The sequence below is a fragment of the Chelonia mydas genome, chromosome 2 (assembly GCF_015237465.2).
Source record: "Chelonia mydas isolate rCheMyd1 chromosome 2, rCheMyd1.pri.v2, whole genome shotgun sequence".
Classification (NCBI taxonomy): Eukaryota; Metazoa; Chordata; order Testudines; family Cheloniidae; genus Chelonia; species Chelonia mydas.
The window spans coordinates 55,181,177-55,205,745 of NC_057850.1; the positions used below are offsets into that span (position 1 = coordinate 55,181,177).

The window sequence follows — 24,569 nt, forward strand, 5'->3', positions numbered from 1 at the left end:
CCTAAGGACTCGATTCACAAAAGAACTTAAGTGCCTAACTAGCACTTTAGGTGCCTTAATCCCAGAATCATGCCCCACTGGGATTCACAGAACCCCTGCTCAGTTGCCCCTGAACCCTGCAGGCACCTAAAATAGATTGGCTTCTAAATTTTTGCAATAAAAGCTCCCTAAGTGCCTATGTGTCTGCCTCTGAGCATGCATGCATGCTGCAGCCCCATGCCAGGCATCCGGAGGCCTGAGCCCCGGAGAATGCATGAACCTGGGGAGGACAGGCTTTCCATTGCCAAACTCACCTGCAGGACCTGATCTGGTAAGCATGCTCAGAGCTCACCTACCAGATTGGGCCTTTCTAGGGAAGCTTACACAAAATTCCAGGGTGAGGAGGAGGAGGAGCTCCTTCATAACTTTCAGGCCAGTCGTTAGAGAACTCACCTGGAATGCAAAAGACGCATTTGTACAGTTGTGCTCAAAACATCTATCTATTAGCAACACCCCTCCCACACAGTTCAAGTCTCCCTAATGCCAGGAGAGGGTTTGCAGCTGAGAATCCCATGCAGAGGGAGGAGCCTCCCTGCAGCCCAGACTTAGGCACCTATCCAAAAGAGAGGGGCAGGTCTTAGCATACCTCTGAGCTTGGCACCTCCCATTGGCTAGTTTACGTGAGGCGTCGTCTAGCATGCTGGCTTTCATGAATCCTGTTTTGGAGGCACCTATCTCTCTGTATAGGGATCTAGGTGCCTAACTCAAGCTTTGTGAATCCAAGTGATTTTTTTTTAAGTACCTAAAAGTTATACATGGTGATGTTGAGTGTCACCATACCTAAGTTTCTTTGTGAATCACGACCTACCTACTTATTTGAGAGAGAGCCTCTTTTCACTCATTTCAGCTGGAATCCCTTAACTCTAGATGGGGATAGAGACCCACTTGGCAGGGTGTTCTCTGAGGGGACTCAGTTTTGGAACTTGCTTCCCCCATTGGATCTGAAATAACCAGAACCTGATGACGTTCAGGGCATGTTGCAAACTTCATGGGTTTTTTTCCCCAAGTGTTTGAAAATGAGAGAGAATTATGAGGGTGGTTAACAGAGAAAGAAGGAAGGCTGTTTCAGCTTTTAATTTTCTTGTTTGTTGGTTTGGGGCTATCTGAGATGGAATTGCCGCAGTTTAAATTATATGGTAATATAGGCAGTTTATGATCATTTTTAAGTGTTTTGTCAAGGGCGCTTAAAGCAAATGCATAGGCACTCTTTATTGTTTATAAATGTAAATAAATAAAATAGAGCTTTCTGGCAACTTTCCACATTTCAAATTAGTTTTCTCAATCAGACTCTACTTGCAATTTACTGTCACCATAAAAACAGCTTTTAAAAAAAAGATGCAGTGAGGAAATATTGACTGGAGTGTTAGAAAGAGAATATGCCATATTACACTTGTTAAAGATGACCTTCCACTGCTGACATCAACTTTTGCTTGAACTGTACAGCCACTAGTGCATAGAATTAAAAAGGTATATTCGCTGCACATAAGTAATACTAATAAATAATTCAAAGAGTGAGCCCCAAATACATGGAAGAAGTTGAATTTTTGGATGATTTATACCGAAAAGTAGTTGAGTGGCAAACACATAAAGAAGTTATTGGGCTACTAACGAACCCTGAGGAGCACTATCCAATTAGAGGTAAATCTGCTTGGCAACACAGTTTGCCCTCAAATGAGTGTTAGTAATTGGATTCTGCAAAGAAGTCAGGGAGGCCTTTGGCAGCATAACCATTTAGCAAAGAGTTGAAGCAATAACTAATTTTAAAACAACAACATAAAAAATCCAGAATGAGAATTTAAGTTTTATCAGAAGATTTAAAAGTAGGTTGAGTAAAGAAATGCATCATACTGTACACATTTTGATAATAAAGCAGATCATAGTATATTCTGAAGTTAAAAAAACATGGATCTAAAGAAAAATAAAGATTATTTTTTAACCAGTGTACTGCTTCCTAATAAAAAAAAATTAGAGTAATATTTTAAAGAATCTTTAACAGTTTGTAAATGATGTTGTAACGGGGTGCAGACTCACCACAGCGGTGCCTCCTGCTGGTTGGTTTGGGAATTAACTCTTTCAGCAGTGCACCTTCGTTAGTGGTGTCTCACTCTCCATTACTTTCTCGGTCTCCACCGTCCTTACAGTTGGACCCAGGTCCCTCCCGGACTGCAGCCTCCACTTCTGGACACTGTCCTCCAGCTGTGCCTGCTCCACTGGCTCTCCCCCACCCCCTTTCCAGGGGACCGGCAGTTTCTGGTTATGTCACTTGCCTCAGTGGCTCACTGCAGTCCTCAGTCTTGCCCCTTCCTCCAAGGGCAAACTGCAGTCTGGCTTAGCCGCTCTCATCACTAGCAAGTGGGGGGGAAAGAAAGGACCCTCTACCTGCAGCCACTTACTGCCCTCTTCCAACTCTCCTCTACTGCCTGTTTCCCGTGGCCACTTCGCCCTAGCCCCAGCACCTTTTCTGCCCCTTTCTGTCAGGGCCCCAGTCTGGCAGTCATCAGCCTAGAGCTCTCCCAGCCTCTGCTGACCCTGCCCAGCCCTGTCTTAGGTGCTTTTTTTTTTTTTTTTTTTTCTCCCTCTCCCTCTCCCTCTCCCTCTCCCTCTCCCAGCCAGTTCTCCCTTTGCCTTCCAGGGAGAGACTCCACTCCTCTCTGCCCTGCAGCCTTCTTATAGGGCCCAGCATGGCCCTGAGAGGCTACTTTCAAGCCTCCACTTGATTGGCTCCCAATAAGCCCTCCCAGGATTGTCTGGGCTCTGCGCAGCCTCTCTGGCGTGCTTTAACCCCTTCCATGCAAGAGTGGGGCAGCTGCCCCACTACAGATGTTCGTAAAGTCTTCAAAAGATGTAAATTAGTAAAGGCTGGATATGCAGAAACACCATTTTAAGTAGGTGGAGGTAAGGGTCCCCCAAAGTATGACTACAGAAACTATTTGTAATAGTGTATTCATTTCTGAACACCTTCTTCCTAAAAAATGTAGACAAATAAGATAGAATGTAAAGGAGCGCAATAAATAAAGGGTAGATAAAAGGGTAGAAGAATTGGTTGTTACAAGGAATTTAAAGAATAAAATTATCTATAGTTTTGCTGAGCAATAGCTGAGCCCTGGTCTACACTACAAACTTATGTCAGTATAAGTATGTCACTCAGGGGTAAGGGAAAATCTGCACCCAGAGCGACACAGTTATACTCACCAAACTCCTGGTGTAGGCAGCACTATGTTGATGGGAGAGCTGCTCCCATCATCATAGCTACCACCTCTCAGGAAGGTGGAGTACCTAGGCCGATGGGAGAAGCTCTCCTGTCGGCATAGGTAGCGTTTTCACTAAGCACTGCAGCTGCACCACTGCAGCACTGCAAGTGTAGACAAGCCCTAAATGTGATTTGAGAAAGATTATTGAGTCTGGTACCATGTGTAATTGAAGTTACAGGATGAAATTAAGAAAAATAAATTGATAATGAGAGCTGGATATGTACCTAGATTGATATACAAGTACTTCTTGATAGCCCTTGAAATCTATTCTCCACCTCTGCTTTTTGTAATCAGCTTTTGTCATCCTGAAGCAATCAAGTGCATACAAGAGCAAACACATAACAGAGCATCAGAAAATACTTGAGTGTCAATCATAAGTAAACAACAACGAAGTTCTAAGGTAGGATTAAAGACCAGTAGAGACTTGTCTTGAAGGACATTCATATAGGGAAGGCACACATTATATTGACCCTCTGCTGTCCTAATTGTTTAGGACAGTGGAGATAGGATGGAGAGATGATTATAAAGGATTAAGAGGGTTGAGGATGTGGTTGATAAACATTTTGAGAGGTAGCGTAGAGTGAATCCATGATATGTACGTGCATATAGTTTTATAAATTAATGTTTATGGGCACATCAGGGAATGTTCCATGTCAGAAAAATATAATCCTTTAACAAAAAAGAGAGGCAGTCTGGTTTAGCAAGACTACCCATTTTGGGTTGATCTCCATTCAACTTTCCTTTTTATTCACCATCACCTTGCCTCAGTCTCCTCCATAAGTCAACCAAACTCTATTCTGTAACTTTTGCTTAAATTACCTTTAGTCATTTTGGAAACTCGTTCTGTGTTTATTAGTATCCTCAGCATTAAATACTGGTAGCATAAGAATAATTCCCTTTTTAATCCTAGCTCTTGGGCTGTATCCTAATTTTTGACGCTGTTCAGTAGTGTGAATAGTTTCTCTTGTCTTTTCAAATGGAAATCATTCAAACTCATTAAGCCTTTCCATAACTGATTTTCTTGAGACTGTGATAAGAGAGATGCTCTGACTTAACAAGATTGGAGTTTTATGCAGGAATTAGTAGGTGAAATTCTGTGGCTTGTATTATGAACGATACCAGACTAAATTATAATAATGGTACCTTCTGGGATTAAAAAAATCTGTGATGCACCCTCTCAGAAGAACAATTTGTAAACCGTAAACAATTATATACACACAGTTCTATTTGGGGGTCTAACAAGGGTTTATCCAATACAACAGGAACCATTCTTTTTCTTATTGATCATTCTTCAGGTAATACAATAAGTTTCTGCTTGCCTTCTTTTTTTGCAGCTGTATTCCTGGCTGAGAGTTTCAGCAATTTTTCTTTAGTAACTCTAAAATTCATTTCCTGATCCATTCATCTCCAGATGTTTTTCAAAAGATATGCTCTAGTTCCAAAAGAAATTAGTTCTGAGAAGTTCTACGGCCTGTGTTATACAGGAGGTCAAGCTGGATCATCACAATGGTCCCTTCTGGCTTTATAATCTACGACTCTATGAATGAATGTGCAGAATGGCTGTTTAGCACAGATTCCCTAGCTTCTTCATTCGTTGTTCCCAAACTAATTATTTTACCATTTTCAGCATTTTCAGTGTACTTACTCAATGACTCAAATGATGCCTTTCCCTTTTATTCTAGTTGTATTGCAAATTATTTTTTACTCCAATTCTAATTTCAGTATTATCTACAGATTTGGAAATGTTTATTTTCAGTATCTTGGCCAAATAATTTAGTTGTTTAATAACTGTTACTGAAATTTTGGGACTGAGCCTGGATTCATAACCCTTGTTCAACTTGTAAAACTTCCATTTGTAGCTGTCTTTTTTTTCCCTTTTATCTAGTGCACTGTTTTGCTTCCTGTTCTCAGACTCTTTGTTGCCATTAATCTCTTGATATATGGAAGATGTCAAAAGCTTTCTGAAAATCTGTTTTATGTATTCTGCTTTTCTTTTATCATGACTGTAGGATCTATAAAGTAATCGAGCAAGTTAGTTAAGCATGACCTCCATCAACCTAAATTCTATCCTGACTCAGAATGTGCTTTCCTATTTATTTTTACTGGTGTCTTTTTGACATAATTACTGTCATAGCAATTAATCAAAAATAAATGGACATCATTACAAAATCATCATATACATACAAAGCTGCTCAACAGTTAAGAATTGTAGACCAATCCCTGCTACAACAGAAAGACAAGATACACATCTAAAAAGTGAATATTCATTATCAATGAATAATAATTAATAATAAAATTGTTTTAACAAACACAGGTATAACTTGGGGATCGTGGCATATTACAGTAAAAGCAAAAATCTCTCAGAACATATTAAACAAAGAGAAAACACTGGAGCGCATGTATTAAAATTTCAGAAATATAGGGGTGCTTCCCCCATTTTATCACTTTAATAGTCTCTGTGGAGAAAATCTTAAAACTATTTTAAAGTCACTGAGACAAATCCATTCATTTATTGCCTACAAAAATGTTATACTGGGGATAAATCTAGCCTACTTCTCCATCTTCCTGTATGTGGAAGGAAAAATGGCTACTTGCCAGTCCTCAAGAATATTGAACGGGGGAATTTCTCCTGTGTGTGTATTCTAAGGACATACAAAGTATGGGTCCAATCCTGGTGAATGCTTATTGCCTACTCTGAGATCCTAAGGATGCTTCAACACCTGTTAAAGCAGTCGTCAATCAGAAGGTTGCACCAGGAGACTCCAAAGACTTCATTTTTTCATTGTAAGTATTTTAAACTTTTTTTTAAAGGAAGTTATACATTTCTAGTATTATAACGTCCAAGTATTTCTAGTGTAAAGGTTTTATTCTGGCTAACTAGGGTTATATGAGATAAGAATACTGCCCCCTCAAAAACTTGATGGTGTTAGAAAAGAAGGAGATGGAGGAAATAAATAAGATTAGTTTATTTTTCTTTACAAAAACTTTTTATTGTGATGGAGTCGCTTAAAACAATTTGAACATATAGTAGTTCAATTTTTTGCCATTAGCTAAGATTTTGTCCAGATTTTAAACTCCTGTTTTCAGGAGTGTACACCTCATCTGAAATATTTACTGTGGGCACATAAGCAGTTTCACTATTACAGTTAAGCATGTGTGTGAGGCTCTGCAGGATCAGGTCTAAGTCTGCAGTGTGGGCTGTCATCTTAGAATTGAAATAGTATGGAGATGAATGTTAATAATTTAGTCTTTGATCTTGTTAACATTTACACATGTGCTTATCTTCATTACTCTGAGTTTGTCACAGTTAAAATGGCAGTGGTCTATAATTTTGAAACAGAAATTGCATTAAGTCATTGAGCACTATATTTCAGTAAAACTATATTTTTAATCACAAATTTGTTACAGTACTTTGAGGTGATAAAGGCCCCAGTCCTAAAAACACTTAAGTGTATTTGTAACTTTGCTAAAGTGAGTAATTTAGGTTTGTTAAGTTTTTGCAAAATCAGGAACAGATTCAGTCATACTTCACAAGTTTGTAAAGTTAGGAAAATTCACACACAACTCTAGGAGCCAGATCCTTAGCTGGTATAAGAAAGGACCTTTAGATCATCTAGCCTGATTTCCTCTATATCACAGACAAAGTATGTTTGCTTTTGGTTTTGATTTTATTTAAAATTTCATGGGAATTTCAATGTTTGTTATAATTTTTTTAAGGATGAAAATCAGTGTAAAAAATGAACTTCTCAGGATTCTGGGTAAATATCAGGGTTTAAAGCATCAACTAAAGAAAAGTAAGAATACTGGAATTAAAAGTAGTTTAATGCTGTGGTTTATTTCATCAGCTGTATATTACCCACATTACATACATACTGTTATCTTCTACTACATTACCTTACTTTAACAGACAGCGTCGTATTTGCAATTAGACTAATTTATTATTAACAAACACATCTACCTAATGTAATGCATTGGATTTTCTTAACATAATCAGTATTTACATGTACTTTAGGGGTCAAAAGTCAAATGAAAATTGGCAAAACCTGAATAATAAATATTGTAAAAACCCAGGAATTTTTCTGTAAAAACAGAAAATGAAAGGCATTAATCACAGGTCATTATATTTCACTCAGTTACCTCTGTATTGAGCCCAGTAACTTGCATTAGCTTACCCACGCTAAACATCTGGGCCTGAAATATTAAAAAAAAACACCAGCTACTGTTTGTTTCAAAAGCATGTTGTGACTATCTAAATTACATGGTTTTAGAGATCTCCTGTGCCCTCTAAGCATCTTTTCTGAACTCTACACTTGGCCCCATGCTGACTCTTCTCCTCCCCCCATTTAGAAATAGGTGGAAGTCACAGGTTCTGTCATAGCCTTAATTAATAAAACCAGAATTGGTAACATGAATAATCAGAACAGCAATGTGTCCAGGAAACAGCTCACAATTAAGACAACCTATCACTAGATCTTACATAGAGGATGCAGTCCATGCAGTTTGCCACTCCATGTATGACTGTTTTCAAGTAAGATAAGTATAAACTAATCAATGCTTACTCATTTCACATATTCAAGAAATCAGAGCTTTGTTATAGGATCACCAAACTAAGCTTTGTCAGCTTTTTATCCTTACTGTGTGCTAAATATTGTCCATAGTAACCATTTATTATTATGAAAAGTTCTCTGCATGTGTATCATAACATTCTGACAACCATTTTGGTCATAAAATTTGATTTTCTTGACATAATTGCAGTACTATGTATTTTTTTCAAGAAGTAGATGAGTAGAGAAGGGGAGCTGGATAAGAGTTTTGACTATATTCTTCTTTATACAACCTTATTAATATCCATAGGGTGCATGTTATGGGTAAATATAGGATCCCAGCAGATTCAAAATAAATACAACTAGTCTTGAAAAAACCACTTGCATTCCCACCAGTGGTGAATGGGAAGCTTTCCCTGTCTGTGGTAGAGAGGGGTATAAAGGGTCTCTGGAATATATCCTTCTCTCTTCCCCCCACTCTCACCCTCCCATAAATGTATGCACTGGGAGCCAAGATACTTGTCTTTGGTTTGGAATTCCCTTCTTTCCTTGGTGTGTGTTTTTGTAATTACTATATGGATGAGATATAATTCTAAAAGGATACAGTTTATTCTTAAGAATAATAATAAGCACGTGTGCCCTATACTTTCTGATACTCTATATTACTGAGTTCTTCAGATTTTCTTACTAAGATAAACTCTTCTGGTAGTTTTCTAGATCTAGCTGTGACTATACAATGTTAGAAACAAGCGTAATGATACTTATAACTTAACATCGCTCTTTTCATCTTCAGACTCTTTGCATTCATTACTGCTCACATCTGTGTTGTAGGTAGGTATTTTACAAATAGGGGGATCAAGGCAGAGAGATTAATTCTACCCTGCAATACAACTTCTACCACCAGCCCGTGTCAGCTGACTCGGGCTCTGGCTGCAGGCAGGGTGGATTTGATTTAAATTACTAGTCAGGAAGACTTGATTTATTCATGGATTTCTACATAAAAGTGCATTCTTGTTGGTAGTTATAATAACCTTAATACGTATTCTTCACAGCTCAGAGATAGATGTAGGTTTCATTTTTAGAAGGTATACACTATAAATTTTTAAACAGTCGTTTATTTTGAAAATGTTTCAGATTAATTTTACAGCTATATCAGAAAACAATGATTGTTTGGTTATTTCATTTCCCAAAGGTAATTGAAGCAGATATTTATGAAGTCATTGGAAGGTGAACTATCTCCAATTCAACAGGTTAATCATTAATATTTGGAGGATTTTCTTGCCATGCCTTATTAGGAGGAGGACATCACCAGACAGACATTTAAATTGTTTTATTTAATTAAAACAGCAACATTAAGTATTCTGGATTTTTTTCTTCGACAGCAAACATAGTATTTTAACAAAACAAGCATATGTCCCTCGCTTCTCACATTTATCTCCAGACTTCTTCTCCTTGTCCAGATCTATTGTGCCCCTAATAATCTTCTATTCACTGAACTTTTTGAAACTTTGCACTTTTAGAGAGAGGTAAGGAATTGACTCTGTGTACACAAATTTGCACAGGGGCAATAGAGTTGAGGTCTGTTATTTCTCACCTCTCTCTATTATTTACTTATTTAAAAACGTTTTTGCTCTAAACAAGCATGTTACCTCTGGAGACACAAATCCACAGTTTGAGAACTGCAAAACTAAGCATCTCTGATGGTATCTTCTAGAGTGAGCACTGAGTCCCATTGGGTAGATAGAAAGATTAGCCTAAATAATCTATACAGAAGCCTGTGGAACCTCATAAAATTGGATCCCTAATCCATGAACTATTGGACATTTACAAAAATTTTCTTAAACATTACATGAATATATTGTCTCATACTACAGATTTAGAATTTATAATCCCTATTGCATGATGAGATATCTTTGAGCTATAATAGTTTTAATTAAGATACATCTTTAGATAAGTTTTTTCCTCAAAAAGCATTTTATCAAAAAAATCCAATTTAAATAAAGATGATTTTTTAATTTAAAAAAAAAATCATTGATTTTTATCCACACTGGCTGCAGGGCTATAAAATTGCAGTGTAGACAATCAGGCTCTAGCTGGAGCCCAGGCTCTGGGACCCTCCCCTATCGTGGGGTTGCAGAGCCTGGGCTCAAGCTTAAGCACCAACATCTACCCCGCAATTTTATAGCTCTGAAAGCCTGAGTCAACTGACATCGGCCAGCCGGGGGTGTTTTATTCCACTGTAGAAATACCCCTAGTGATTACCCTGAGGCCAGAAAGAGAGTTTGTATCAGGAGCTGTGGCATGAGTTCCTGGAGCTCAGTCATTTGCTCAAACTATGAAATTGTGCTTTCCCCTCTCTCTCCAAGTTAATCACAAGAAATGCTACTTTTAGCATTGGGTTGACATTGCAAGAGAGAGAGTAAACTTTGAAAACGCATAGGGGGAGAAAGTGGGAATGGCAATGAATGAAAAAAAAGATTAGTAGAAGAGAGGAGAGATGGAATGGAAGAGAAGGGATGGGGAGAAGAAATCAAAGGAAATGGAAGGCTTCCCTGCTTATCCTTTCCTGTCCTCATACCCCACAAAATATTTTTGACCAAATCCATACTACCACCTAAATCAGACTTACACCACACTCAAAATGCTGAGTCTAACAAGCTTTAATATGTATAATTATGTAACATTCACTGATCTTTGAGGTGGATAAAACAGAATATAAATAGATATTGCTCATTAACCTTTTTATTCGCTATAGCAGCTGTACAACTGCCACAGAGTCCAGATCTCTGCAGTAAAGCACTTAAATTGAGGCAAAATATTGTCCTGAGTTTTTAAAGTATTTCAACACAGTTTAAACTGGATGCTGTGAACATATATTAGGATGCTGTGAACAGAACAAACAGAAATTAAAACCGAAGCCTCCTGTAGATAATTACAGTGCAGCGTCCCTTATCCCCTCTCACTCATGTCCTCAGTTTTGACCTGGACAAACTGTGATTTCAAGGGGGAGAGAGAATTTAGTGCGTATTGCATATGTGTAGTTTGTGTCCCCACTGAACAGCAACTGCCAGTCATGCCAAACTGTGTCGAAATATGTGCAGCGCACAAACTTTCCACTGTGGATTAAGCTGACTCTACCAATCTCACTTTACTCGAGGCACTAAACTGGACACTCGCAAAACTAGTGCCTTGCAAATCTTTGAGATGCTTTACTTATTATAGATGAAATATGAACATTGTGTTTAGAAATAGGATCCAACTAATACCAAAGGTATTTATATGAGTCTGCTTGCATTAGTACAAAGATAACTTGGGTTTAGAACAAAATCAGTTATATTCATTTTACTGTTCAGTCCGATTCATGATCAAAAATAAAATTTTGCCATGGTAAAATTTAAGTCAAGTTCTATGGATAAAATCAAGCTGCTGTATAATACGTCATGTGAATAGTCTTAAACTAACTCTACATTCTGTGTGTGAAAGCCTGGCTCTGTTGAAGTCAGTGAGGCCAGGATTTTACTCATTATACAGTTATTTCACTGGAAAAAGGAATGCAGGTTTGGACGTTGAAAAGTCTGATTTGTAACAGTCCCTGTAGTGTGTGTTGGTGTATATATAATATATCTGTTTCAAGTGTAGAAATTACAAAACTGTCACTGGCTACTTCACTGATTTGACTTTTGACCAAAAGCGTTAATAGCTGAATGAGTTAACAGCTGAAAAGGGCCAAAGTACTTCTATGTTAGCTTTCAGTTAAGCTGTAAATTAAAAAAATCCCAAGTATTTAATTTTTCAATCAAATCATAGAATAATAGAAGATTAGGGTTGGAAGAAACCTCAGGAGGTCATCTAGTCCAACCCCCCACTCAAAGCAGGACCAACTCCAACTAAATCATCCCAGCCAGGGCTTTGTCAAACCGGGCCTTAAAAACCTCTAAGGATGGAGATTCCACCACTTCCCTAGGTAAAGCATTCCAGTGCTTCAGTTTTTCCTAATACCAACCTAGACCTCCCCCATTGCAGCGTGAGACCATTGCTCCTTGTTCTGTCATCTGCCACCATTGAGAACAGCCAAGCTCCATCCTCTTTGGAACCCCCCTTCAGGTAGTTGAAGGCTGCTGTCAAATCCCCCCTCGCTCTTCTCATCTGCAGACCAAATAATCACAGGTCCCTCAGCCTCTCCTCATAAGTCATGTGCCCCAGCCCTCTAATCATTTTCGTTGCCCTCAGCTGCACTCCCTTCAATTTGTCCACATCCTTACTGTAGTGGGGGCCCCAAAACTGGACACAATACTCCAGATTTGGCCTCACGAGTGCTGAATAGAGGGGAATAATCACTTCCCTTGATCTGCTGGCAATGCTGCTACTAATGCAGCCCAATATGCCATGAGCCTCCTTGGCGACAAGGGCACACTGTTGACTCATCCAGCTTCTCATCCTCTGTAATCCCCAGGTCCTTTTCTGCAGAACTGCTGCTTAGCCAGTCAGTCCCCAGCCTGTAGCCGTGCATGGGATGCTTCTGTCCTAAATTCAGGACTCTGCACTTGTCCTTGTTGAACCTCCTCAGATTTCTTTCTCATCAGCTATAGATTCTTAAGATTTAGAGAAGGGGATCTGAAAATAGACAACGGGCGCTCCAGAATATTAGTGTGGACTAACTCTTGTCTGTAGATATTAATGCTAGATCACTTTCACAAGCAGCCCCAAACTAAAAACATTATGATACAGAAATAAAAATAATTGTGCTGTCAAGTTTACTTGTGGAGCTCCTACTGATTTCAATGGAAATTGTGCATGCATATTAGATCCAGAAGTTGGTACAACAGAGTTGTTCTCTTAAACTGGGGAGATTAAAAATTCTCTTAAAAATTGAGAGATTTGAGAACGTAGATGTATAGGAAATTTCTGACTTAAGATAAAATGTAAATTCTGCTGACTGTATATGTTTTAGTTAAACAGAAGCTCTGTGCACCAGGCCTTTCGAAAGACCCATATAAGGAAAACCTTTCCAATAAGCAAGACTTTTGGAATGTTTCTCTGTACAGGACAGATTATTACATAGATATTTTTGGCTGATTTGCAGACTAATTAATTTAGGAGCTGAAAGAACCTTTAAAAAGCCAGCCCAGTAGGTATATTGTTTTAAAAAAAAAAAACATTTTTTATGGGTCTTAGATCATATAAGTGTAGGACCAACATCTCTTGTTAGGGCCAGATTGTGAGAGAAGACGTTGTGCACACTTCCCCTTTAGCTGTTCCAATACATCTCACTTCTGATGTACAATACCCCAATCATTCCAAAAGCTAAGGCTTTGGGCAGTGTCTGCCAATTCTTCCTACTTGGAGTAGAGTTTTTGTGATGGAGAGATGTCTGTTTAGAATGAAGAGACCACCAGATGCATTTTCACTTGTAATCTGAGGTACAGCTTTGAACCAAGGTGAAAGTAAAAGGTTAATGAATTAACCTACTGTTTCCTATCAAAATGTTCTGCGGTAACTGCCATGCTGTCTGGAGTGGCTTACAACTGAGTGCCTACCTCAGGGCAGACTGTCAGAAAACAGGGCAGACACCCCACGCTGGTCATGTGTTCTGTAATTAGATTTCACCAAGCCAATAACAAATGTGAACTCCTGGATCATTTTATCAGTCTTACCATGGAGTCACAGACAGTCCCCTTGGACCAGTGGTGGGCAACCTGTGGCCCGTCAGGGTAATCCGCTGGTGGGCCACAAGACAGTTTGTTTACATTGACCATCCGCAGGCACGGCCGCACCCACAGCGCCCAGTGGCCGCAGTTTGCCATTCCCAGCCAATGGGAGCTGCGGGAAGCAGCGACCAGCACATCCCTGTGGCTTGCACCCATTCCTACGGCTCGCATTGGCTGGGAACGGAGAACTGCGACCACTGGGAGCTGCGAGCAGCCGTGCCTGTGGATGGTCAATGTAAACAAACTGTCTCATGACCCGCCGCCAGTGGATTACTCTGACGGGCCTGATGGGCCGCAGGTTGCCCACCACTGCCATAGACTCTCCAGTCTATCTTGCCACCCAAACAAAGTGGACTTTGTGATAAAAGGTCATTTAAACCAAAAAAATCACATCACACCAGGTTGCTCCCTGTCCCAAGAGACCAGTCACTTGCCTCAGATCAATTGGCACTCTAGATCTTACACCAAAGATAACACTGGTAGCAAATTCTATAGTTAACTAACTAAATGTTCATTAGATAAAAAAAGGAAATGAATTATTGAGAGGTTGAAGCAGGTAAAATATATGTAAAGGTGAGTCAGAGTTTGTAATTCAAATTGGTGGCAGTGATGTACTAAACTGCCACTTTCCCAAAAGTCTTTTCAGGGTACACAGGTTGTCTCTGGGGCTCTCCACTTTGCATCTGGTACACTTCCCTTTAAGAGTCCAAACAGTCCAGAGATGAAGGATCTTTCCCTGAATCCATTCTTATAGTTTCTTCTCAGTTTCTTCTGACAGGGTCACTACGCGCTTGGGCATTTCCTTTGATGACTGAGAATGAGGAATGTATTTGGAGTCTTTGACCTCCAATCATCAAGTGACCACTTGCTTTGAAATTAGCACTTTTCTGTTAAATTTCTTCATTTGCATTTCACAAGGCTTCTTTCTCATTTGGTTATTTATTTACACAATGTAAATGTTTGCTACTACATTTAAACAGGATACTGATAAGTAAAGACAATGTAAGTAATATCCATTAGTTTTCATGAAGTTTAAACACCAAATACACTCTTTTATACATTTAATAATCACTTTGATCTATACTAATACACAAGTGAATTGGCCGGGGGCTTCGGCATGAGCTGGCACTTGGTCTGCCAGCATCACAGTAACATCATCTTCAGTGTTTGCTAACTATCAATATTTTACTAGTAATCAGAACTTGAGAAATTTACATGGCACTGACTAGTTTGAAAACTAAGCCTGTTAGGAAGAAAAATACCTCTGCCTGTACAACCCTTCCCTTCCCCCAAGCTTCTTCCCTTACAGGAATAAAAGTCACGTGTTGTTTATTTGTAGTGTATTTAAGTGCAATGTTTTCAATTTTCTATTTAATTCTTTTTTTAAATGTAACTTACTATACCAATTCATTTAACTTATTTGATTAATTCCTTCTGTATTAAACTAATATATTTGCAGAATAGTTTTGAGCTGTGCATATACCACAAAAAGTATTAATTGAATAATTTATTCCACAAATGCTGTAAAATTAACTGAATAATATATTTGCTGAATACTATTTGAGCAACCCTACTTAGTTACTACTTTTATTTTTGTTAGATTTTTTTTCCTTTCTTGTCTTTACTCACTTTTCCTATTTTATTCCTATCTTTTTCTGAGTTGACGTCCGTGTCTGTTTCCGCTCTCTTTCTCTCCATTCTCCCCCATATTGTGGTGTTCTACAACTGTATGTTTTCTGTCTTTTCTTCTCAAACTCCCTTCCCCTGCTCCCCCTCCCAGAATTCTCTGTAGTCTAGGGTATTTTTCTCTCTCTTCCCCCACCCCAGTTTATCTAATCAGTTTCTCCTGTTGCTTCATGTACTGCATGCTTGGTAATAACAAGAGAGGACTCCATATTTCTAAAATGAAACTGGCTCTTTATCAAGAGAACCATTTACAGAGATGCTGCAGCTAACATTGAAGCCATGTTCAAACAGACTGATTTCCTTGTGCCTCCTCCAAGCTCTTCCCTCTTGCCACCTGGGCTCTTTCCTCCAAATTCCATGCAGGTTGTTAAACGTTCACAGCCCTCACAGGACTTGGAATTTTACCAGATACCCAATAGCCAGGTGACTAAACCTACAGCTACAATGGTTATGAAAGATGGGGTGCAGGAGGTCCAAAGTTCAGGAACAAAGGCCAAGTAAGAAGCCAACCCCTGCTCTCCTCTAGCTGCTATGAAAGAGAAGGCACTAAGTTTCCTATCAGTGTGCTACCCTGGACACTGCTCAAGGAGCCATATTTTTTTATATTAGTTTCTGGCTAGTATGCATCTGATGAATTTGAAGCCATCCCACACTTCTCCCTTCCAGCGCTCAGAAAGGGCAGGATTATTTTCTCTCTTCCCATTCCAGAGCCTCCAGGTTGCTACTTTAACTTTCCCTAGTTTTCTTGTTATTATGCTGTCTCCTCCACTGTACCCCCCCCTCAGTTTACTGGCTGCTGCAGAGAGATGGGGAAGGCACATTTCTGCTGCTCTACTCTTCTCCAGCCTTCATTTTTGGAGTTCCTCTTCCCAGTAAATAGCTTTAGGACATGCATCTGTTGTTGCTCAGAATTTTCCAGACCCCATCTAAATGAAATTAAACAGTTGTGTGTGGTGTGGGGTTTTTTTTTTGTTTTGTTTTTTGGTTTGTTTGTTTTTTTGGTCATTTTCCACTGCTACTCAAACAGATCTGAAAAATAGCAATGAAAATAGACTGCCTCATCTGATTCTTGTCAGTCTTCAGATTTGGGTAAACATGATTGCATTCATTCATCCTTGGATCACATTTGGAAAGCTGTTTCCACAACTATAATGGCTAGAAACTTAATTTTTGATTAACTTAATGATAGCTAGTTTCTACAGAAGGTAAAGGCATATGCCCAGGAAATATTCCTACTTACCTAGGAGCACAAGTGGAATTTTCAAGTCCTGTTAATAATAGTTCATTGTGTCAGTTTCACAAACATCTTCAAAAGAGCTCAAAGGTGGTGTTGAATGTTTTGTAATGGCGAACTGTAAAACAAGGAATAATAAGGTGAGTAAAATGTAAGATAATGTGCGATGAGTCCAAGTTAATGTTATAACGCATGTCAGTTAAAATCCTTTGCCTAAACAAAATGAGGGGCTTTGTGCTAAACATGTATCTGAAATCATATCCTTACTTCTATGGGGCAGTTTCACTATTGGGATTAATTCCAGATGTACCCAAAATCTAGACTAAAGTACACATTTTATCCATACATCTAATGCCTTTCTAACTATTATTTTATGAATCAAAAGCAATTTATTTCTGGAAGCGTTGGACTAGAAAATAATGTCTGACACTCACCAAATCATATATCTAGAAATATTGATTGAAGAATGCCACGGTGGCCTTTTTGTGCTCCTTTACTGTTCAGTAATATTTTAAGTAATATTTTAACTATTCAAGTAGTGGGAGGTTGCCTTTGGGATAAAGAAGCACGTTCATTTATTTATTGATGGCTAGATTCATGTAAATTTAATTACTCTATATGTGTGTTAAGTTTCCAGATACTTGGCGAGTTACTGAAAGGTGAAATGTACAAATATAAATTAATTCTTCCTGTTTATATCCTCCAGTTACAATTGCACTATTAAAAAAAATCATATTCGCTATCTCAGTTATTTAAGTACATATTCATAGGGATATATCACTCCCCTGTAGTTGGGCTTCTTTTTTTCTAATGTAGTTTTCATCATCAGTTTCAGCAGGGAGTCTTGCAGCAGAATATTTGGATATGAGGAGTATATCAAAGCTGTCGTTAGAATTACTTCTGTGTCTTGGAAATGAGATTCTATCTTTAATAATTATATAGATGTTTATAATTTAATAAAAAATAGAAAAAGATTAAGATAATTTATTAAGAAAAATTGCTCAGCAACCTTTGGTAGAAACCTGAATCTCTGATATGCACCAATGTTCTCTGTAATAATATACAGCATTTCAAATGAACAACTGCTGAGTGGCACTCCTGGGAACAACCTTTGGTAGCAGACAGATTAGAAAAATTGACGGCATTGTGCTTCCAGCTTTGAGTACAGTATCCTGACAATGGAATATGTGGTTTGGTTATTCAGAATGACAGCTCTGTAAAAATTTACTGGGTCTTTCCTAAAGTTCCAAAAAACTTGAATATGAAAAACAGTTTTAGTTAATACATAAACTCCTCCACATTGTTTTGCAAGATTCTATTTAAGGAAACATAGGGATGGCAGAAGCAAAATTGTAATGGCTTTTCAACTTTGATATTAAGCCGCTTATGAACCATTTACTGTTGAGTTATGGTTTTGAGACATGGTATTTGATGTTAGTTCATTTGCATTCTGCAGTCTCATGTTCATTAAAAGGCTGTAAAGTGATCTTGAATTTAACATGATAGTTATTTTGTGGCTATGTAACAGCTGTGAAATATAGCCGCCTGATGATGGCATAATAAATTAGATCACTTTTTTAAAGGATTTGCCTTGGACCTTTCCTGTGAGTAGTGTGCACACTTGGTCCTGTATATAGCATATGCATCCTGCCTCAGCAGTTCATAATACAATACAGATGGGATTTTAAAAAGTGCTGGGCATTGATCTAACCTTTTGCTGCTGTTGAAGGTCAATAGTAAAACTTCCACTGATTTCATTGGGAGCAGCGTCAGGCCAAAATTCACCGTACAATTCAGAGGTGCAAAATGTACCATCTGGCAGTACAAGATCGTAACCATGGATATATCTGAAAGGTAATTTCTGAGATCCATTTTAGTCAGAGTCCTTTTTATTCTTTTACTGGGGCAATACCAGAATTTCATCTTCCAGGAAATCTCCCCATCTCTTCTAAATCTTCAGAGACAAATCTTCTTCTAATCATCACATGGCCATAGCAAGACCATTACTTAAAGTAGTTTGAAAAGAGGGTAGGGTAAAGTTCTTACCATGCCAGCTAAGGGGGAATGGGAGCACTGCTTACCAAGCCAGAGAGATGAGGAGCAGCGCCTTTGTGTGTTTAGCAGAGGAAAGGGAGCTGGTTTTCCTCCTTACTTTAACTCCTGAGCAAGATATTTTCTTACTAGATATATACTCCCAAACCCTCAGTCCAGCTCTGGGGATACAGCAGCTGCTTTTCGGGAAGGCATTCCTGAATTCCAAACTTGTCTACCAGTTCCAGCTATATTCTGTCTTCAACTGTTCTCCAATCCACTGAAGTCATCTCTACAGTCACAGATGTCAGACTTGTTTGTGATCAGGCTAGAATTATTTTGCCCAGAAAAGGATCTTTTGATATGCCTATTGTTTCACTATTCCAAAATGGGCAAAGAGAGTCCAGCCTATATTACACTTAAAATGGTTAAACCTGTGCTAGGGTTGATTTAAAAAAAAAAATCAAATAATTTTTTAAGTCAACATTGGATTTAATGTATTTTTGTTTATTTTCAAAAACTATTTAAAATTACATTTGAATATGACAATTTGTTTAAAGCCTGAACTTACTTTTCTATGAAAATAATTTAAATTAAATACAAAGAATAACATTAAGTGGTACATTCATTGCCAAAAGTTTAAAGAAAGTCTGGCTATGCACCTGCTACCACAGTTTGCTGAAATGCTAAACCAGCTTTTTCTGCTGATGTAGAGAAGAGAATATTTTCTTCATTTGCTCTCTTTTTTTCAGTTGTTTCTTAAGCTAGTTCTGTTCAATGACTTGTTTGTTCAAAGTTAAGAAACCAATTGAGAGTAGAAAAAGCAGGAAAGCTTGTTTTGCTTTTCCAACCTGTGAATAAAAGCTAGGTGTGACAGGGTGTAATCTACTAGTTCCATAATCTTGAAGGATATGGTGACCAGAAACAATTAGTTCAGTTCACTAACTACAGTGAATACTTCTGTGATGGGTTGTGTAGATCCTACAAGGCAACAGACACCAAAGGGTTTAAAAAAGGGAGCAGTTATCTCCCCAGTAGTAGTCTATGGGAAGGCTAACAACAGCCGGGATAAAAGGCTGCAGCCCAGCCAAATGGGCAGCTGCTGTAGTCAGAGCCGCAGTGAAGGGACTCTATGAGGTCAGACTGGAGGAAGCTGCCCAGAGATACCAGTTCTTCCAGAAGGGATCAGAGAAGATTGCCAGGTAGGAAGTTCCTGCAAGGCCCTGAGGTGAGAATCAGCCCAGGGGAGCAGTAGGAGAGTTAAACACCAACCAGAGTCCCTGGGCCTGAGTCCCCTTACCATCTGTGCACAGATGGGGTAGAGACTGCCAAGAACCCTGACCAGGGGTGGCAGCAATAACAGAATATGGGACTGTGTCTTTGTGTTCCTGCTTAACTTACTTTATTTCTGCTCTGAAGAAAGAAGGGAAGAAATCTATAAAGGGGGCTGTGCCGGAAAATGGATTAAGAGAGAGCTTGTGACAAAGATCCACTGAAGTGGCCTATAGAACTTTGGGTGGAGACTGACTCCTTTCAGTCCCAAAAGAGGAGAGACAAGTAATCCAACCAGAAGGCTGGAGTTACAGACAAAGACAGGCAAACATATAGGTGACATCCCTGAACCAACTAATGGAAACTGAGGCAGAGATAGCTGCACTTCTGTGATAGACTGCTAGGGGTTACTACAGTGCTCAGGTCCCTCAGTCACAGCTTCCTTTGTTAATAAATCATACTTCCTTTGTTTAACATATTCATTTTAAATGTAAAGCATGTTTTGATCAACCTTTATGTATCCAGCACGTTGAAATTGGTAGTGTTTAATAAAATTAAAATTGTGTATTTTGAATTTTCATCCAAATAGAAATAATATTCATCCAAATAACAAATAAAAAATTAATAATCTAATATATAAGAAATGGATCATTCAACATTTTCCAACTTTATAAGAAATGTAGAAACTAAGATTCTGAATACATGTATGTTAAGCTACATAATTGCTTAAATAAATGTGTATAGTTACAGTACTCTGGCTAGTAAAAATCACCAAATTTAGTGCAAAAGCTATATTTAGTTGCAAATCATCATGCTATAATAATTACCGATGAGAATTAACCTTTCTTTAAGAAAACTAAAAAGTACAAATGCAAAACAATTAAAATCTGTGATTTAAATCAAGGTTTTCTGCTTGCTGATTTAAAACGTGATTAAAATCAATCCACCCTGGCTTATGCATCACCAAATGCATATCACCAAATATAACTTTTATTTTATCTCTATGACTATAAACCTCGAAAACTTGGTAGTGTCTAACTCTGTTGGATATATTTCTAAATTTTCTAGAATTAATGGTAGAAAAAAGACCCAATTTACAACTAAAATTTTTCTCTGATGTGATTTGTGGTTCTGTGGTTCATACAATTAGCGACATTGTGGTTGAGAAGAATGACCTAGGGATATCAAAGCATGAAAGTCTTATTTCAGACCCAGCTCTGCTAAGGATTTAAAATATATATTTACAAAACAGACTCCAATCATTCCTATTAGAACCATTGTTGAGTAGAATGCAAATCTGAAATAAAATGGGGGTTTCGTTTTCAAAGAAGCTTTCCATATGCCAGGTGCATTTGGGTCACAATGACCCGTTTCTGGAACTAAGACTCCTTTCCCCTCCAGTTGTTCATTTAAATAGATGATCGGTTTTAAAGAACTATTTCCAGAAACTTAAGCTAGTAGGGATCCATTGCTAATTTATACTAGTCATTTTCACTAAACTCTGTGTCCAGGGTTTCCCAAAGTGACCAGGGTTTCCCAACTTGAGACACTGTAAAGGGGGCTGATTTTTCAGAGGTTGAGTACTCACTGCTCTGAAAAATCAGGGCTCTTTAGTGCATACTCAGTCACTAGTCACTTTTGAAAATCTTGGCTTTTCTGCATAGTACAGATCTTTTCAAAACGTGGGGGTGGTTTTTTTTACTTTGTTTTTTTCAAGTGGCAAATCTATTTTTATGTATTAAACAATGAGTTATTAAGTTAGATTAAATTTTGTGTGCTATATATGTAAATTGGCATGAGTACTCATCTACATGTTTGCAGGTTTGAGCTCTTAGACTCTAAGCTCCTCTAAAACATGATGCACTATGTAAATAGTACTAGCGTTAAGTTGATGCTGTAACTCAAAAGCATCTTTTTTGCACTGAAGAAAGAGAGAGAGAAAAGAGAAGAAGAAGGGCTGCTATTCTTTTCTTCGATTCTAGCCATTATATATGACTGCTGTAGCGGGACACAGCCCTGTCCATGGCTTGCCCTCTGCCAGGCAGGAGCACATCCTGCTCCATGGGGAGGAGGGGCAGCCTATGGCCCCCCGACATCTGCCTTTCAAGCAGTCTCTCTCTATCTGTGTGTGTTTCCTGTTACACCAGTTACCTTGTTCCTGTCTGAACCACAAACATTAGCAGAAGTCCTCGCTGATGTGAGAGGCTTGCTTAAAGCTATATTACCAATTGTATGCATGCTTATGAATATGTAATCAATATGTAAGGAATGAGTGAGATAGTATGAGTGTAACAAACCAAACACAAGGCTTGAACTGAAATATTACCGTGTAAGGATAATCAGGGTGTATATGGGACTGTATAAAAACCCACGGCAGTAGCGGCCAGTGAGAGATGTAACCTGCAACAGCAAGAACTCAGGACTGGACCAGAGTAGTAGAGCCCTCCTGCAGACCCAAAGGGACTTCGGGGACTCTCATTGCCTAGAGGTTCGATCTCTGGGAAGCTGGAACCTGGCCAATCTCAATCACTTAAGATTGAAAGCAACACCCGCATCTACAGCCTATCATCTGTATGAATGGAATGTGTGTGAGAGTATAATAACGCAAAGAAGGGAAGCAAGCAATACATCAACCATCAGGAATACTTTAGTTCAATTTTGATTGTGATTATTTCTTGGCCTGATTCCAGGGAACGGGCAACAACTTCCACCAAACAAGTTAATAGGTTATTCCACTGTATTTCAACAAGAGGTGCCTGATATCTTTCAGGGTTTTTTCCATGCCCTTTGGCCAGCTGTCCATAGGTAGTCTTTCCTTTTGGTTGTAAAGGTATTGTCCTGAGGCTATTACTTCCTTTTTCTCATTTTTGGGCTGCTGCAGATCGTAAAAGATTCAAAAAATGCAAATGGGAACTGGTGTTTTACAGGTCATCATTATCAGCTTTGAAGAACAAGGAAGGAGAATCAGTAACCGAACAGAGATGGAGGCAATCTGCAGGGATTTCTATACCCAGCTGTTTGCATCCCGTATAGTCGTCCCAATGCCATCACTTCAACAAACCAATGAACACATACTCCCGGTTCTCATCAGCGAAGTCTGTCATGCAGTCCATCAAATGAAAGAGGGGAAGGCTTCAGGCAAGGGTGGTCTGACAGCAGAAGTGCTTAAGGCGGGCAGTCAGGAACTTTGGAGAGCTCTCGCCCAAAGTTTCAGCCACTACCTGGAAATCCAGAAGATACCGTCCAGTTGGAAAGAGTCCAATACCATCTTGCTGCATAAGAAAGGCGATCAAGAAAATCTAAAGAACTATCGCCCGATCTACCTGCTTTCACATATCTATAAGTTGTTCACTAAAATAATAACAAGTAGACTGTCGCCAAACCTGGATGAACAGCAACCTAGAGAGCAGCCCAGCTTTTGAAGGAATTACAGCACGATAGACCACATCTTCACTCTGAACGCTCTAGTAGTTGGTTTAAGGGAATACAAGTTCCCTTTGTGCATTGCCTTCATGGACTACGAGAAGGCGTTCGACAGCGTAGAGACTAACGCTGTTCTTGAAGCTCTTTCAGAACAGGGCATCAGCGTGAAATGTATCACATTACTAAAGGAAGTAAACTCTGGCTGCAGCATGGACATATCGCTGTTCGATACTCCCCTCTGAATCCCCATCAAGAAAGGTGTGAAACAAGGAGATACAGTTTCACCAAAATTATTTACAGCCTGTTTTGAATTGGTTTTTCGACTAGCAGACTTGAAAGGCGGGATTAATATCAACAGCAAGCGGCTAAACCATGTCAGGGTCGCAGATGATATAGTGCTGATAGCCGAAAATACAGCACAGCTTGAGAGAATGCTTAAAGGACTGAACACGAAAAGTAGTCAAGTCGGATTAAAAATGAACTGGTCGAAAACAAAATACATGAGATCAGATGTTCTGCCAAGAACCCAAATAACTCTTGGAGGAGAGCAGATCCAAGACGTTGATAAATAGGTTTATTTGTGCCAGGAAGTCAACATGCGCCACGATCAGAAAGGCAAACTGTCATGCAGAAAAAAAGCTGGATGGTGCGCATTCAGTGACATCAAGGACATTCTCCAAGAAAAGATCAGCAAAACAACTCATGCGAATCTTTTTAACTCGACCATGCTTCCAGCAATGTTATATGGCAGCGAAACATGGTCGCTGGCAAAGATTGAAGAACATCAACTGTCTGTCACATAGAGAGCAATGGAACGAACATTTTTGGGCCTTTCGCTCCGCGATCACATCCCCAACAAAATAATTAGGCAGCAGTCTGGAGTGTGAGACGTTGTTGTTAAAAGCAGGCTCAGCAAAATGCGGTCGGCGGGACATGTGGCCCAACTCAGTGACAACAGATGGACTGCAGCTATATCCAAGTGGTATCCGCGAGCACAAAAACGGCCATGCGGTCGGCCTCCAAAAAGGTGGGATGATTTCCTAATGAGAAGATATGGACAAGCATGGTGAAGGATCGCCAGAGCGAGAGAAGATTGGAAGAGGTGTTGCGATCGGCTCAGTCTCAACTGATGAAGGACTGACAGTCTATGCAGTCTAAGCATTTGAGCTACACAATGGAAAAGTAAAGAGCAGGAATGGATGTAACTACAGTTGGAAGTGACACTATGTCCTTAGGGAACAGGCTCACTTGTCTTGTTAAATTCACATAGAACCCAATCTCGCAGTCCTTACTTAAGCAACCATTTTGATACAGCTGCAGGGTCTTCTCAGTAGTTCTTCAGAGCCCTATCATGGAATCCCTGAACAAAACCCTTCAAATT

General features: G+C 39.1%; 1 protein-coding gene across 21 annotated transcripts in view; it reads left to right on the forward strand.

Moving 5' to 3' along the window:
• JPH1 (junctophilin 1) overlaps positions 1-24,569 on the forward strand; it is a 113,072-nt gene that overhangs the window by 8,448 nt on the left and 80,055 nt on the right. The window contains exon 3 of one of the 21 annotated variants that reach the window (XM_043539451.1): positions 8,628-8,805. The exons of the other annotated variants lie outside the window; for them this stretch is intronic. Coding sequence (XP_043395386.1) covers positions 8,628-8,790 — 163 coding nt within the window. The 3' untranslated portion in view covers positions 8,791-8,805. Of the gene's footprint in view, positions 1-8,627; positions 8,806-24,569 lie in introns of those variants that run through there. 21 annotated transcript variants of the gene reach the window in all.